At 47.1% G+C, this 16233-nt stretch overlaps 1 protein-coding gene across 2 annotated transcripts in view; it reads right to left on the bottom strand.

Annotated features, from left to right (window-relative positions):
• Positions 1 to 337: 337 nt before the first annotated feature.
• STAC2 (SH3 and cysteine rich domain 2) overlaps positions 338 to 16233 on the bottom strand; it is a 41345-nt gene continuing 25449 nt past the window's right edge. The window contains exons 3-11 of one of the 2 annotated variants that reach the window (XM_079948845.1): positions 15429 to 15526; positions 14577 to 14670; positions 13787 to 13902; positions 12821 to 12893; positions 11361 to 11422; positions 10599 to 10696; positions 8695 to 8746; positions 6427 to 6564; positions 338 to 1697 (exon numbers count right to left, since the gene is read on the bottom strand). In XM_079948845.1, coding sequence (XP_079804971.1) covers positions 1593 to 1697; positions 6427 to 6564; positions 8695 to 8746; positions 10599 to 10696; positions 11361 to 11422; positions 12821 to 12893; positions 13787 to 13902; positions 14577 to 14670; positions 15429 to 15526 — 836 coding nt within the window. In that variant the 3' untranslated portion in view covers positions 338 to 1592. The remainder of the gene's footprint in view (positions 1698 to 6426; positions 6565 to 8694; positions 8747 to 10598; positions 10697 to 11360; positions 11423 to 12820; positions 12894 to 13786; positions 13903 to 14576; positions 14671 to 15428; positions 15527 to 16233) is intronic. The other variant, XM_079948846.1, reaches the window with a different exon arrangement.

The raw sequence follows: 16233 nt of genomic DNA, 5'->3' as shown, positions 1-16233 counted from the left end.
GGAAACTCTCAGCCAGGCCTGATTCATACATGGTGTGGGCCACAGACGAAAGTGCTTCCTTGTGCCCATGTTCTTTGTAAATGCAATGCCCATCATGCACTTACCATGAGCACTGGGTTATTTGCATGCAGCTAGCAGATCAGGGACCCCTGACTTCTATGCCTATGGTGTGCTGAGCATGAATGGCTCAGTAGCACACAAATCATCTTAACAGGGCAGGGCACATGTGGCACATTGACACAGGCAAATGTTGTGCCTCTGAAACATGGGGATTTGGCAGACGTGCCCCCTTCTCAACCATTTCATCCAGTGAGGGAAAATACCAGCTGAGTCAAACTGCAGATGCTGGACAATGAGGCTGTACTGATAACTCTCCAATGGCTGGGACTGAAGTCATCTTATCTTTCTTTCTTTTCTTGTTCTTTTTTTTACATATATATATACAAAAGTACATTTACAAAGGACAAATAGCTGGAAGCATGCTGGAAAAGTGAGGGGAGATGGGATGGTCAGGGTCTCTGAACTCCTCACATGAGCAACGCTGCGACATTCTCGGTGTAGGTCAGAAATGCATCCAGCAGAGGAAGTTCCCTGAGAAAATGGTCCACACGGCTGTCAGTCATGCAGTGGGGGTAGGCCACCACATGCTGGGGGGGGGGAGCGCAAATGGAGCTCAAGGAATAGCCAGGGAGCCAGGAACAAAGGCAGCACCTCACATCAAGGAACTCACCCACCCACTCCACATGTAACTATCGGTTTCCAGGAACTCACTGTGGCTCAGGCTCTGTGGGGAAGACTTTGAGTACATGACAAACGAGAGGCCGCGTGGTATTGTCCCACCTCCTTTTTCTTTTTCGGCGGGGGGCTGCCCCAATCCTGAGCGACAGCCGCCTCCCCACACACACACACACACACACACACACACACACACACACACATATAAATATACAGACAGCCCTGAAGGTTTTAAAACTGATACAGGGACAGACGGACGACAACACACTCAGGCGGCCTCTCCCTGCCCAGGGAAGGCCTTTGCACATGGGGGGGGGTGCATGCGACACAGAATTATTGGGGAGCATGTCTGAATGAGGGAGTGGTTTAGGCAGCGGGAGGGAGTGGTACACCAAGATATAAAGAGTCCCCCTTGGGCCAGGCGAGCTGATGTCAACCAGTGTCTGTTGCCGTGGAAGTGTGACCCAGAGGCAAAGTGGGGGGGGGGCGGAAAAGGGGCGTGAATTACAGCGGTGGAAATCTCCCTCACACTCAGCACCCATAAGAGCTGCCTGGAAAGACCTTCGAAAGGGGTGGTGGAAAGCCAAAGCGGGCTTGAGCACATGTCCAAGCCCAACAGGGGGCAAGCGAGAGATCACGCGGGTCCTGGCGCTCAAGCCAGTCCCTCCCCCCAGTCCTCTTCCCTTGTCCAAACCAAAGCCATATCCTCAGTCCATCTAGAAGATTCCATGAAATAGTGATTAGCCAGGTGCTCAGGGTTGGGATGGGCTGGAGAGTAAGGCAGGGCTGCCCCTGCCTTGCTGCTGCTGACATCTCTGTTTTACTCTTCGGCCTTGCTTCGCATGCTCATCCGGCCTTCAAATTTCTGTGAGTGCGTCGGCAGGCACCAGGCCTCGCTTTTTGCCACTCGTCACCTTGATGAAACCCTCGTTCTCCTTGGACTTCCCCACACCAACACAGATCTGGGAGGAACAGAAGATGACGGAACGAAACATGAGCAAACAGGTCAAGATTTTATAATGCAGAATGCAGCCGGAACAACAACCAAGTCAGTCCTTCCTTATTTATTGGGTGGCGCAGGAACTGGTGTCCTCAAAATCCCAGGGGGTTTTGGGTTGTTTTTGGTTTTTTTGTATTTTTCTTTAAGAAAGCAAGTTTCTAGTCTCAATGGCTACAAAGAAAAGCTGAAGGCAAAAGGCTTACAACATACGGAGAGTGTGCATTGCGAATACTCAGCTCCCTGAGTTATGATGGACAAAGTCCCCCTTGATATTCTCATGGAGAAGCTGGTAAAATGTGGCCTGGACAAGGCAACTGTTAGGTGACTGACTGGCCAAACCCAACGAGTGCTAACAAATGGTTCTTCAACATCCTGGGGGAAAGGGGCAAGTAGGGTGCTGCAGGGTAGCTAATGCTGCAGAAGACAGCATCAGGATTCTTGGTGACCTTAACAGATCGGAGAACTGGGCCCAAACTAGCAACATGAATTTCAATAAGGATAAATGTAAGGTTCTACCCTTAGGCAGGAAGAAACAGTTGCACAAATAGAAGATGGAGCACACATAGTTTTACAGCAGTACGTGTGAAAAGGATCTGGGGTCTTAGTAAAACACAAGCTTAACATGAGTCAATAGTGTGATGATGCAGCAGCAAAAGAAAGCTAATGTTATTCTAGGCTTCGACAAAAGCTTAGTGTCCAGATCAAGGGGTGTAATAGTACCACTCTATTCGGCCTTGGTCAGACCACACCTGGAGTACTGTGTCCAGTTTGGGGCACCACAATTTAACAGGGGATATTGACAAGCTAGAGAGGAGGGCGACCAAGATTATCAAGGGTCTGGAAACCAAGCCTTATGAGGAATGGTTGAAGGAGCTGGGTAACAGGAGACTGACAGCCATCTTCAAATGTCTCACGGGCTGTCACATGGAAGATGGAGCAAGCTTGTTTTCTTCTGCTCTGGAGACCAGAAGATTTCAACGGATTCAAGTTATTAGAAAGGAGATTCTGACTAAACAACTTTCTGCCGATACGGTCTGTTCAATGGTGGAACGGACTCCCTCAGGAACTGGTGGACTGTCCTTCTTTGGAGGTTTGTAAGCAGAGGTTGGATGGTCACCTGTTATGGATGCTTTAGTTTAGATTCCTTTAGTTTAGATTGCAGGAGGCTGGACTTGGGCGTCCCTTCCCACTCTACGATTCTGTGATTCTCTCCCTTACAAATGAAACAAGCATCCAATTTTATCCCTCAGCACCATAAAAATCCTTACACAATCCAGCAGCGGTGCAGATAAAGGAATAACAACAAGGACGCAATTTCCCACTTCATTGACTTCATATACACGTTGAACATGGTGAACTGATTGTATCCCGCCAGCGATTATGCTGAGGCATTCGCTATCCATATATTCCCTTATAGGAATAAATAGAATTGATATTTCTACAGCGGCCCTTTATGACATAGAAACGGTTCCTCCCATCCCTTTGTCCCCAGTGGTGTGACTCGAGAGACCTTGTCGCATCTATTGTGATGACTATGTTCTTGGTTGATCACGTATACAATCCGCACAGGAGTCAACACCGCCAGTGGTTATCACTGTAACATTTGAGTTGAACACTCCCGTGCATTCCAAGTCCCCATCCCTCTTGAACTAACAAGGACCTGCTAATGATCTACTCTAAGCCACTCAATCCGCCTGCTTGATATGCCATCCTGCCAGTCTCAGTGGGCCAAGTGCCAGCAGACAGCATCTTCTGGTGCATCTTAATACACACCTCAGGCAAAGCACGCAAATCTCAGACGCGGAAGAAGCAGGTGGCTTCACACTCGGAGCAAAATGAATGAGACCCAGCAAATTCTGGGAGGAGGAGGTGCAAGGGACTCTCTGGAGCTCCTCGCCTTCTGCTCCAGGGTTTGAACTCTCGTCCTCCTCATTTTTCTTCTTCTCGGGGGTTTAATAGGGAACTCTCCTTCTGACTGGTTGCTTCTGAGGCAGGGGTCAATAAACTTATTCAGCAGGGGGCCGGTCCACTGTCCCTCAGACCTTGTGGGGGCCCGGACTATATTGTGTGTGTGGGGGGGGGAAATGAACGAATTCCTATGCCCCACAAATAACCCAGAGATGCATTTTAAATAAAAGGACACATTCTACTCATGTAAAAACACGCTGGTTCCCAGACCGTCCGCGGGCTGGATTTTGAAGGTGATTGGGCTAGATCTGGCCCCCGGGCCTTAGTTTGCCTACCCATGTTCTAAGGAGCTGTAGTTGTTGAAGGAGGCAAACTCTTTTCCTGTTGCTGGGCTCTGACTAAGTGCCTCTTATGGCTCACACTCAGAAGAGAGCACTGATAGCCAGGGGAAAAAAATGTACATAGGATCCATACTAGACTCCGCTTGAGACATCTAGCTCGCCTTCAAGTGACAGAAATGTGGCATTTTAGATTGAACTTTCGCATTTGCAAAAACATTGAGCTAGTCCTCTAGAAAGTGGGGGGGGGGGTTGTTATTCGGCTGTTTTTGGTATGTATTTTGTGTTTTCTATATTGCAATTTTATGTTGTGAACCTCCCTGAGACCTGAGGGTATAGGGCAATACAGTGGTGCCTCGCAAGACGAAATTAATTCGTTCCGCGAGTTGCTTCGTCTTGCGATTTTTTCGTCTTGCGGAGCGCGGATTCCCCGGGTATTAACGGCTTTAAGAAAAAGGAAGCAAACCCGCAAGATGTTTTCATCTTGCGAAGCAAGCCCAAAGGGAAATTCGTCTTGCGAAGCAACTCAAGAAACGGAAAACCCTTTCGTCTTGCGCGTTTTTCGTCTAGCGAGGCATTCGTCTTGCGGGGCACCACTGTATACAAATTTAATAAATAAGAATGATAATACAGTCGTACTTTGGAAGTCAAACGGAATCCATTCTGGAAGCCCGTTCAACTTCCAAAACGTTTGGAAACCAAATTGTGGCTTCTGATTGGCAGCAGGAGCTACCTGCAGCCAATCAGAAACCGCGGAAGCCCCATCGGACATTCAGGTTCCAAAAAAATGTTTGCAAACTGGAACAATCGCTTCCAGGTTTGTGGCATTCAGCAGGCAAAACGTCCTAGTTCCAAGGCATTCGGGATCCAAGGTACAACTGTAATTGATGCAGTCTAGAAGAGTGTTAGCTTTTTTTTTTGCTGCCACATCACACTGTTAACTCAGGTTAAGCTTGTGGTCCACTAAGACCCCTAGATCCTTATCACATATACCTCTAGTAAGCCAGTTGTCCCTCACCTTTCATTTGTGCAGCTGATTCTTCCTGCTTAAGAACCACCAACCCTCAGAGGTGCTCGTGCCCTGTATGCTAGAGGGACTGCTTGGGGGGGGGGTGTCTCCTCCAAGGGCAGGCAATTTGGCAGAGATCCGGCAGCGAGAGAGATTGAGTGCTCCAGACGTACCCGATGGGAGAGAACCGTGACGTTAGTTCACTCCTGGCACACAGACTGGAATCATTACAATCTCTCCTGTTTTAAAATTGATAGCGTTTCATATTGCTTTTGCAATATTTGGTTTCTGCAATGTTAGATGCAACGCGACAAATGACTGAGAAAAGTGACACCATCCCTGCCCTCGAGACAGCAAGTACCATGGCTCAGTTAACCAAAAGGCAACTCACTGTATTTACTCGAGTCTAATGCACCATCGAATCTAATGCACACCTCAATTTTCAGAACCTTGAAACCAAAAAGAGTATTTGCTGGTGAATGTAATGTGCCATCGAATCTAATGGGCACCTTAATTATCGCAACGTAATTGGCCAAAAAAGGTGAGGATTAGATTCGAGTAAATACGGTAACATGAGTCAAAGCACACATATCACAATCTTTCTCTACAACCCCCCTCTATAGCCCATCTGATAGCTCAGTCCGGCAGAGCGTGATACTCATATTTTCAGGGTTGTGGGTTTGAGTCCCATGTTTGCAAAAGAAAGGAAGGGGCGGGCATAGATGACCATGTAAACAGGCCAATTTGGTGATATGAACTAGGCTTTGAGAAAAAAACACATTAGCAGATATGTAGCTAATTATGTATGAGACGCTATGCCTTGGAAAGCCAAAATTCTGCGAGCTTACATGTGATTTTTTTAAAAAAACTGCAAATAGCAGTCACTGGGAGCCTGATCAAGACTGGAGCTGTGGCATACAGGGAGAGGGGCTTTAACACTTCCTGCCCTGCTGCAGTTCTGATCAGTATCACCCCTCTGAAACTGCTCTTTACATTGGCCGCAAAGCTCCCATTGGAGGCAAGTTAATGTCATGTGCTTAGCATCGCACATAGCTCCAGGCAGAACGCAGGATGCAAACGTGTGATTCCCCTAGAGCAGGCTTGTCCAACTTCCAAGAGACTGCGATCTTCTCCCACTATAAAAAAACTGGTGGTGATCTACCCACTGGATTGACCAAGGTTGTTGAGCTTTTTTTAGTAAGTCAAAATTGTTGAGCTTTCTGGGAGAGATCAAAGTTGTTATTAGGGGGGTGAGAGGGGTCCCAAGATCTACTTGTTGGCCATCCCTGCCCTAGAGTTTTCTTCAAAACTACAAGGACTAGAATCTTGCTTTTAAAAAAATAATAATTAAACATGACACTTGGGATTTTCAGATGTCTATAATGTACAGGTACTTTATGGGCAAAGAAGACCCCATATAGGATGTTTGCTCCTACCTGATTTTCCTTAACGCTGAGCTGCCCCTGTTCCTTACTTCCATAGAAAGTCTTGCAGCATCTCCAGACTGTTTCACCCGGGCGGACCCGCTGCACAAAATTGGCTGGAAAGAAACCCACGCGGTCACCCATCTTCCCCTAGGATACAAAAAAGAAAAAGTGAGCTATACATACTAACCAGCATTGTCTCTAAAGGCCCATTTGGCCTTCGTGGCTAAGAGAGCCTATGTGAAGCTCCAGCTGGTTCACTAATTACAGCTCTTCAGAGAGAGAGAGAGAGAGAGAGAGAGAGAGAGAGAGAGTGCTTGGATCCAAACTCTGGTTGGGCTACTGAAGTGCATTCTACCTGAAGATGCTCTGAAAGACAGTGGGGCCATTGCAATAGGTGCAGATTGCAGCAACAAGGGTCAGACTCATTTTGCCCCACTCCTATGTGATCTGCACAATTCAAAGAGCTTATGCTTACATACAACTCCCTAAATGCATTGAGCCCAAAATATCTGGAGGAGAATCTCCTCCTATATAGATCTGCTTCGTTGCTGAAATCAGCCAGGGAGGTCCCGTTAGCAGCATCGCTGCTCTCTGAGCTCCAGAAGGTGGCAGAGCATGAGAGGGCCTTCTCTGTGGTGGCTCCCAGGTTGATGAATTCCCTCCCTTCCAAGGAGCAATATTGCATAGTCACGATACATATTTCAGTTACAGCTGAAGAAGCACCTCTTTGCCCCAGGCCTTCAGCGGGGAATGAAAGAGTAACTTGTCAGTTTAATGCTCCTCTCCTCTTTAAATTGTCACTGTAATGTTCTCATTCAACTCTCATTGCAATGTTGGTTGATTTAGGCAGATTGATAGTGGTGTTCTCAGTAGGGGTCCAATTGGGCAAGGCTGTGGGGTCTGCCAGAGTTTCTCAGCAGGTGGATGGAAATTTGCAAGGTTCAGCAATGGGTTTGTTTGTTTGTTTGTTTGCAATTCTCTGCCCTCTTACTCAATGGACAATTTCTGAGAGGCAGAAAAAGTTAAGTTACATTTCACTTTCTTTTTTTAAAATGGTCATGTGTAATAATTGATACTTGGTTAATAAAACCATTTTTAGAAAATTCAAGGGGAGCAGGAAAGAGGCGTAACAGTCTGCCCTTCAAGCCATGAAAGGCTCACCTTTTTTTCTGATATGTGTCAGCTGGTTATGGGGTCGAGAGAAATACTACACCATGCATAGGCAAACTCAGCCCTTCAGATGTTTTGGGACTACAATTCCCATCATCCCTGACCACTGGTCCTGTTAGCTTGGGATCATGGGAATTGTAGTCCCAAAACATCTGGTGGGCCGAGTTTGCCTATGCCTGGACTACATGCTCAGAGAGGTTTGCTCTCAATGCTGCAGGAACTCTTGCTTTTCCAACCTCAGGTGGCATCAAACAGCAAGAGTAGATGGATAAAATTAGATATTTCCACAGTATCACATTGGGGCTTTCTGAAGAAGCACAGGAAAAGCAGCAGAGTCGGAGTGGACAGAGCAGCAGAGGGCAAGGCTCCATCTTCTGACTCTTTGTGGGCAGCCCGGAGGCTCTGGAAGTGTGAAGAAGGATGCTCTTGAAACCTGCCATGTTGCTATAGCAACAGGGACAAGGAACCTGATGTGTGTCTGGCTGCCTCAGAGGCCAAGGCCTTTCCCTGAGGGCCTATAAAGTGCGTGAGAGAGAGAGAGACAAAAAATTGGAGGGAGGGAGGTGTGTTAAGGACACTGTGGGCTTGTGGGTATAGACAGAGGAACCCACAAAAAGCAGAACCTACAGAACAAGATGTGCACATTTGCAACTGTGATCAAGGGGGTCCTGAAGGAGAAAAGGGCAGAAGGCATGGTAGCAAAATAGATAATAGGGTTTTTAAAAAATAAATAAATAAATTGGACATAGGAAGCACAGGTTCGAATCACGGTGCTCTCTCCCTTTATCTCTCAGGGATGTCCTTTATTTATATCCTGCTTTTTTATTATTTATTGAATTCATACCTCTTCCTCCCTCCAAGGAGCTCAAGGCGGCCCACACACTTCTCCCTGTCTCCATTTTATCCTTCCAGAAACCCCATGAGGTAGGCTAGGCTGAGAGAGAGTGTCTGGGCCTCATGGGTGAGTGGCGATTTGAACCCTGGTCTCCCAGGTCGTAGTCCGGGGCCCTAACCACTAAGGCGCACTGGTTCTTCACCCAAGAGGCCCCAGAGTGGTTTATGCAGTAAAACTGGAGAAAACAACTGGGATGCTTCTGTTCTGCTCACCTTCCACCAGTCCTCATTGGAATCATCCATCAGCATGATTCGATCTCCAGGCCTGAGGAGAGACAGAGAAAGTCACGATTGAGCTCAATGACAGCTTGGGAGTGGGGAGGTGGCGGCAGATGACAGAAGGTCCCTGCTAAAGGGATGCCATCCTAGCGCCCAAAAGATACCCACGGGCAGGGGAGGACTTCGGTGGCGCCCTCTGCAAGGCCAAAATTAAACATACACACACACACACCCCATTCCTTTTCACCTTCCATTCTGCTCAATTCATAGTTGTGAGCACCCCCCAAGCTTGGCACCCAGAGTGGCAGAACTAGTCACCCTACCCTAAAATCCACCTTTGCTACTGGTAATATACAGTGGTACCTCGGGTTAAGAACTTAATTTGTTCTGGAGGTCCGTTCTTAACCTGAAACTGTTCTTAACCTGAGGTACCACTTTAGCTAATGGGGCCTCCTGCTGCCGCCACACCGTCACTGTGTGATTTCTGTTCTCATCCTGAAGCAAAGTTCTTAACCTGAAGCACTATTTCTGGGTTAGCGGAGTCTGTAACCTGAAGCGTATGTAACCTGAAGCGTATGTAACCTGCGGTACCACTTTACATCACCCATCCGCAGCTGGCATCCTCACCAACTGCCATAATAATATCTAGCCTGTAAAAAGGACTTTCCCTTAAGCACTCAAAGCACTTCCTTCACATCACCTAAAAGGGGAATCCTAACAAATGCACCAACTGATGTGTGGTAGGTTTCCTCCTGCTGGCCTCCACCAGCAGGCAGTGGTGTTCATGGGACTTCTTTGCCCAAGCTGCAGAAAAGCCACCACCAAAAGTTCTCCCCCTGCCCCAAAAACAATCTTAATTTTCTGCTCTCTTTTTTTTTAAAGTCAGGTGTTCAAACTGCTCTTGTACATATATTATTGGTGAGCATTGTACGTTGTTTTCAGTCTTATTTTTTAAGGTTGGTTTCTGCAAGTCACGTTGAGCTCACCTTTATGAAAAGAGCGGTGAATAAATAAATATAACAAATAAAAGAGGGGAGTCTCCAAAATGGCATTTTCTTTTTCTTTTCTCACTGATTTTACAGTCATTTTGACATTTTACAAACTGGCTTCCTTCCCCCTCTTTCTACGGTTCCTTAAATTTATTTTTAATATCTTCTGCATATCCAAATTAACTTAACTTACTCATTTATCTTCTTTCAATATATACCGTTATGTAGCTGCAGGTTATTATAATAATCCTGCCAGTGTTTTTATCTGTTTACAATTTGTCTGTAAATATTCAATAAACCATTTCCACTCTTTTATAAACAGTTTGTTTCTTGATTTCTTATTCTTCTGGTAAGTTTCGCCATTTTTGCATTTCCCATATGTTTTTGTATCCAGACCCAGCAAATGGATACAAAATGGCACTTTCAGTCCGCTAGCTACAGAGATCTGCCGATTCCTAGAGGGGCCTGGAACTGGTGTAGCAGGGGAAGTAAACAAAACCAAAACCGCCTCCATCTTCTGCCCTCGCAGGTGGATAGGGCTTCAGAGGCATATAGCGCAGGCATGGGGAACCTTTGGCCCTCCAGTTGTTGTGGAACTACAACTCCCATCAGTCCCAGCAGGCCTGGCCAATGGCCAGGAGTGATGGGAGTTGTAGTTCAGAAACACCTGAGGGCCAAGGGTTCTGCTGCTCCACCTCTCCCTTGATGTCACCCCACCTAGGATTGCTCTGTTAATAGACTGGCCAGTACTTATTGTTATTCCCAAATTGTGGGTGTGTCTCCACAAATTGTGGGTGTGTTTCCAAAGGCCAGCAAGCAAGTTCCGTTGGCCAAGGGGACCCACGACCCAAATAATCACCAGCTCCTGAACCAATGGGCTCTCATGATGGGCCAAGGGGGAAGACTTACTTCAGGGGTAAATCGTTGATCTCCTGAGGCAAAAACTTGTAGAGAGCGACATAGGAGTACATGGGCGAGACCTCCTTTCGCGCACAGCCTTGAGTTGACTGTAGGAGGAAGAAAGAGCCATAAGGAAAAATAGAGCTTGGAAATTTTAACCCAGGCTTTTTTTTGGGGGGGGGGGGGACTAGGGCTGCCAACTTTTTAAAAAAACCAGTCTTTTTCTGCTCCTGTACCTTTGGAGAGCAGCATGAACTGAAGGTATAATCCTGCTTCTCTCCATGCTCTAAGAAGTAGCACCTGCTCACAAGGTTGTGTTCAGTTGGCAGCCCCTATTGCTGTGTGCCATTTTAAACAACAGACTCCATTCCGGAGCAAACAGTTACATCATTCCTGTCCATTTTTCACTAGAGGCAGGAAAAGAGCACACCCTTAGGCGCCTTGCAAGACAGGTTCTGTTGTGTGTGGGTGCACTTTAGCCTTTTTTAGCATACGCAAAACTGGAAAAGGCTAAAAATACTTTAAAAATAATAATATTCAAGACCTTTCCCAGCCAAGGTGAGGGAAGTGCAATACAATATCTGCTGCGGCTTTTCATGCCAAATGTGCTTTAGCACAATGCAGAGGAAGAAGGATTTCGCTATTTTCCATTTTCAGGGCTGGGTTAGGGCTTCAAAAAGGAATGGCACAGGGTGGGAGGGACATAGCAGGGAAGTGGCAGAATGCAGCAGGAAGGGATGTTGACGACATGTGGATGAAGGAAGAATTCACCTGTTGCCCTGGGCTCTTTTCTTCCGACGTAGTGCCCTCACCCTCTGATGGTGCTGAGAAAACTGGAACAAAACGAGAGGTAGGATATCAGACGTTGCAAGTTCTCAAGGAGTGTGTGAACTAGTACCAGACAGATTGGCTTTTCTCTAATATCACCCGCAGGAGGTGCTGCCATGTACAACTCCTCTCTCCCATGCAAGGCTATGCTACAGGCATTGGAGACTACCTAGGATGGGGGGGGGGCACCAATCCAAAGTGACATTGGTTCCCATCAGAGTGTAAATGCCTAGCCAGGGGTCAGCAAACTTTTTCAGCAGGGGGCTGGTCCACTGTCCCTTGTGGGGGCCCGGAGTATATTTTTTTTTTTGGGGGGGGGGGAATGAACAAATTCCTGTGCCCCACAAATAACCCAGAGATGCATTTTAAATAAAAGGACACATTCTACTCATGTAAAAACATGCTGATTCCCGGACCGTCCGCGGGCCGGATTTGGAAGGCGATAGGGCCAGATCCGGCCCCCGGGCCTTAGTTTGCCTACCCATGGCCTAGACACACATTTAGGACCTGACTTCTGGTTTTCTCTCTCACCACTTTCTTCCTCCCCTGCGGCAGAACAGGGAGCTACCCAGAGAAATCAAGAATTTTAAAATTCCGGATTTGGGCATAGCTATATTTAGGTACCCACAAAGCAAAAGTTAGCATTAGAGCTATGATTCTGTACATGGGCTTTGTTTGGGGTACAAAATGTAATTTTAAAGATTTTTTATAGTGGCTTTTAAGCACACGCATGCAATATTCACAACAGATGACATTGCAGAACAGTCCTGAGCCTCTCCCCACCCCACCTCCCAACGCAATATGGATTGAATTTTCCATGGAACCAGCACTGACAGGGCAACTTTTTAAGGTTTAAAAAGTGACATGAGCACATCATTTGTTTATTTTTTCACATGAGTTAGAAATAATAATACATTTTATTTATACCCCGCCCTCCCCAGCCAAGACTGGGCTCAGGGCAGCTAACACCAGATATAAAACAATTGATTAAGATACAACTTAAAAACAAGATTAAAATACAACATTAAAATGCAGCCTCATTTCAATAGAAACTCAAATCAAAAACTTTTGGGGGATGAAAACGTCAAATCTTCACCAAGGCCAACTATTCAGACTGGTCCAGAAAGACCAGAAACTTTTGGCTTTGCTGCAAGCTTTTGCAACTGATGCTTCCCCACATGCATTAATAATAGTAATAATAATTTATTATTTATACCCCGCCCATCTGGCTGGGCCTCCCCAGCCACTCTGGGCGGCTTCCATAGAAACCAAAAATACAGTAAAAAACCCAAAAATACAGTAAAAGCTCTACTTGGGTGGGTAAACATCTGGTGAGGGCTAGTGAGATGGGAATTCTTATCTCTATCATTCCCGTTAACCAAAAAAACCGTGGCCCTACTCACCATCATCAGGTTGACTTTCCTCTGTTGTCTTTCCAGCACCTTCTGGGTCCTCAGTCACTTCTTCCTTCTCATTCTAGGAGAGAGATGCACACACGCACAAACACACATGGACATGAGGGAGCAGAACTGAGTAGGAAACAGTTCCTTAACGGTGCAAGACCTATGCCTCTGTGTTCATGTGACTGAGGTGACTTGCGTGGTTTGCCCCATTTAGAAGCCTTGGCTTGCAAGCTGTGGAAAATGCCCAGATAACTAAACAAAAGCTTTTCGTATTGTGTCTATTAGGCAAGAATTATATTGTTGTTGTTTGTTTAAATAGCACAGCACCTAAAAATTGTGGGCAATTATTAATTAGACTTGTAAAACACAGGTGACTTTTAAGCTGGGCAATCCACTTCTATTCTTTCCTAGAAACCCAAGTGGGGAGCACAGGCCATCATAAAAGGGTCAGAGCAAAACCACCCCCATTCCGTTGCCATCTTCCATCATAAGAAGAAAGGAGAGTTTGGGGTGGTGTGGGGAGTATAACGCATTTCCCATAAAATTGTATTTAAAAGAATTCCTGGGAGGGAGCGGGTATAATTCAAAATGAATTTTTTTCTATTCCTTGTTCCTCCTCATTCCTGGCCCCACTAAAACCCAAGTCACAAATCATAAGGATAACTGGAGTTTTCCCTAGAAGTTTGAAGATTCTAGATTCTGGCTTGATACAAACAATTGTGTGCATTGCTTTCTTGATTTCTTATTGGCTTCCACCTGAAGGGCCAATCAGGGACTGCTAGTTATACCTGTTTTGTGTTAGCTCCTCCTCCACTTTTTGGTGCACCATTTCCTACCCTTCCTTTGCAATCCTTTCCACAACCATGCCCTGGATCTCAGACGTGGGATTCCCACAAGCCCTGGAATCTTCACCCGTGACTTCTCCTGTCTACCCAAATGCATCTTTTGCACAAGGCATGACCATACCAGGCTCCTGGTGGGGGACTCTGAGGTGCTGCTGAAGCTGGAGCGATTCATGTAGGCCAGTGACGTGCCATAGCGCAGGGTCTCGTAAATGGGGTCCACCTTTCCACTGGGGCCTGCTGGTGAAGGGAAGGCCACTTCAGAGCTGGATTCTCAAAGCAGGGGCAAAGGCAGATGCCTCATATCAAGTCAGTCTACCCCACTATTCTGAGTTTATCTATCGGCTCCCACCCTCTCTTTCACACTCCAGAATTTGTAAAACTGCAGGTTTCAGACCTTTCTATAGACCCACTCTGTCCTGATCACCCTAATCCCAAATTCATGGTGGTTTCATCTTGGGGGGGGGGGGGGTAAAAGTCCTCTGCATTATATCAACATTGGAAGGCTAGGACTCAACCTTTAAAATATTTGAGGCTCAGCTAAAGCAGCTTGACCCAATTTTACTTATTTTAACAACACAGCGGGTCAAGAAGATCTCCACCAACCAAGGCTTATCCACTCCCCACTTCCAAGTTGCACCCACAAAAGGGTAGAGTTGGCTTCCATTAATCCCAAAGCATCCCACTGCCTCTATAAATCGCAACAGCCTGAAAGTCAAATGACTTCCCTTCCCTGTCCCCACCTCTGGAAGCTACCTAATAACAGAAGCATAACTTCTTCCTACTGTTGTGTATCTAGGAAGCCTCAAATCCAAAAGACTGTCTTTCCCCAAAGGCTGAGCTTCTGTCAGTCTTTTGTTTTGTTCTACAAGTCCATTTCCCACCAGTCCCTCTGTGGACCAGTCCACTCCTACCTGTAGGGGGAGACTCCTTGGGGGCTGCTGGCGGGGGCTGCGGCTCATGCACCAGCATCGGGGAGCTGAGATTGCGTCGGAAAGAGGTTGCCTGCTGAGGAGCAGAAGTGGGAAGAATGTGAGCGGATTCTGTGAATATACCAGACTGTGGGCACATTCTGCCTTCCATGAGCAGAGGGGGTTAGGCAAGGCAGATAGTGAACCATTTTGCCCTACTGGCTATTAGTAGCCTGCAAACCATGAGACTTTTCCAGCATCCAGCAGCTCAGACAGACAGAGTGCAAAGCTAGATGAAGGGCCATACAGAACTCTGCACATGAGCTGTCCAAAATGGGGATTTCCCAGTTTCGCACTATCCGCTCCCAGAAGCTGCTCTGTGGAGTCCTCCAGCGGTAGGCTACTCACCCAAGCAGGCTATTCGCTCCTCAGTGCGCATGAGAGCTACGAGAAGTTGAGAAATGGGAGCAGGCTCTAAGTTGACAGCAAATCTGCAGTTGCTGTGTGGATAGCTCAGTTGGTTAGAAGATGGTGCAGGTTCGATCTCTGTATGGGACAGCTGCATATTCCTGCATTGGGGGGGGTGTGGCCTAGGTGATCCTCAGGGTCCCTTCCAACTCTACAATTCTATGATTCAAATGCCAAAGCGATACCAAAGCTTCCTTGCCTCGCCTTCTTTTTGTGGCAATTGCTAAGCCACACAGTGTGGGGCCTTGTGTCTGTCTTGGTTGATGGGTTAGGTCACAAAGGGAGTGCAATGCTTCTTCTCCCTTCAGCGGGGCTGATGAGGCAGCTCAGAAGCTGCAGCTCTCTCTGTCTCTTTCCATTGGGTGCTGACTCGTGCAAGCCACTTACCGTCTTGCCAGGACACTGCTGGTGGGAAACCTCTTCTGAACACCACAAATGAACGCTGGCTTTGCATGTCTTGCATCGGAGGCCTTGCTTGGAGTTCCCTGTGAGGCAAAACAAACACAGAGAGATATTTTGGTGTAGGAATGATCGCTGGGCAGCCCACGGGCAGCCTCAGCTGTCTGCACGCGTGACCTCAGGGTGTGGAGCACACTCCCCCCCCCACAGATAAAGCCACAGCTGTCTGAACATCTTGCCCTCTATCTAACCCTTTGCTCTCTTAGTGGTCTGCCGTGCCTTGTCTGTGACCTTTGTCTGCTTCATTGTGCAAGGGGAAAATGACATGGTGGAAACAGGTGCCAAAATAACCTTGTCCCACCCCACGATCTTGGGATTGGAAGATGTGTAAAGGTCACAGTCCAAATGTATCTGGTTTTGCATATTGTGCCAATAAAAGGAGCTTCCGCAGAGCTAGCTGGCAGCTTGCTTGTGCACAGCTCACCTGCATTACCAACTTCTGCCTCATGTCCTTTACTTCATTTTGGATCCTTATGGAGGGTAAGGGGCTTGGGCTAGTTGACCCTCTGGGTCCCTTGTACAATTCTGTGGCTCTCAGCAGATATGAGTCCTCATGACTCACAATGGCTATATATTGTACCTTAAGGATCAGAGGCACCATGTCTCTGAATGCGACTTGCTGGTGGAGAACAGTGGGAGAGGGATTTTGTGCTCATGCTCTGCTCATGGGTTTCCCAGAAGCAGCTGGTTGGTCTCTGTGGGATGCTAGACTAGATGGTCCTTTGGTCTGATC

The sequence above is a fragment of the Podarcis cretensis genome (assembly GCF_951804945.1).
Source record: "Podarcis cretensis genome assembly, chromosome: 13".
Classification (NCBI taxonomy): domain Eukaryota; kingdom Metazoa; phylum Chordata; class Lepidosauria; order Squamata; family Lacertidae; genus Podarcis; species Podarcis cretensis.
Note: the sequence above shows the minus strand (reverse complement) of the source record. Positions and strands in the feature narration are given on the sequence as shown.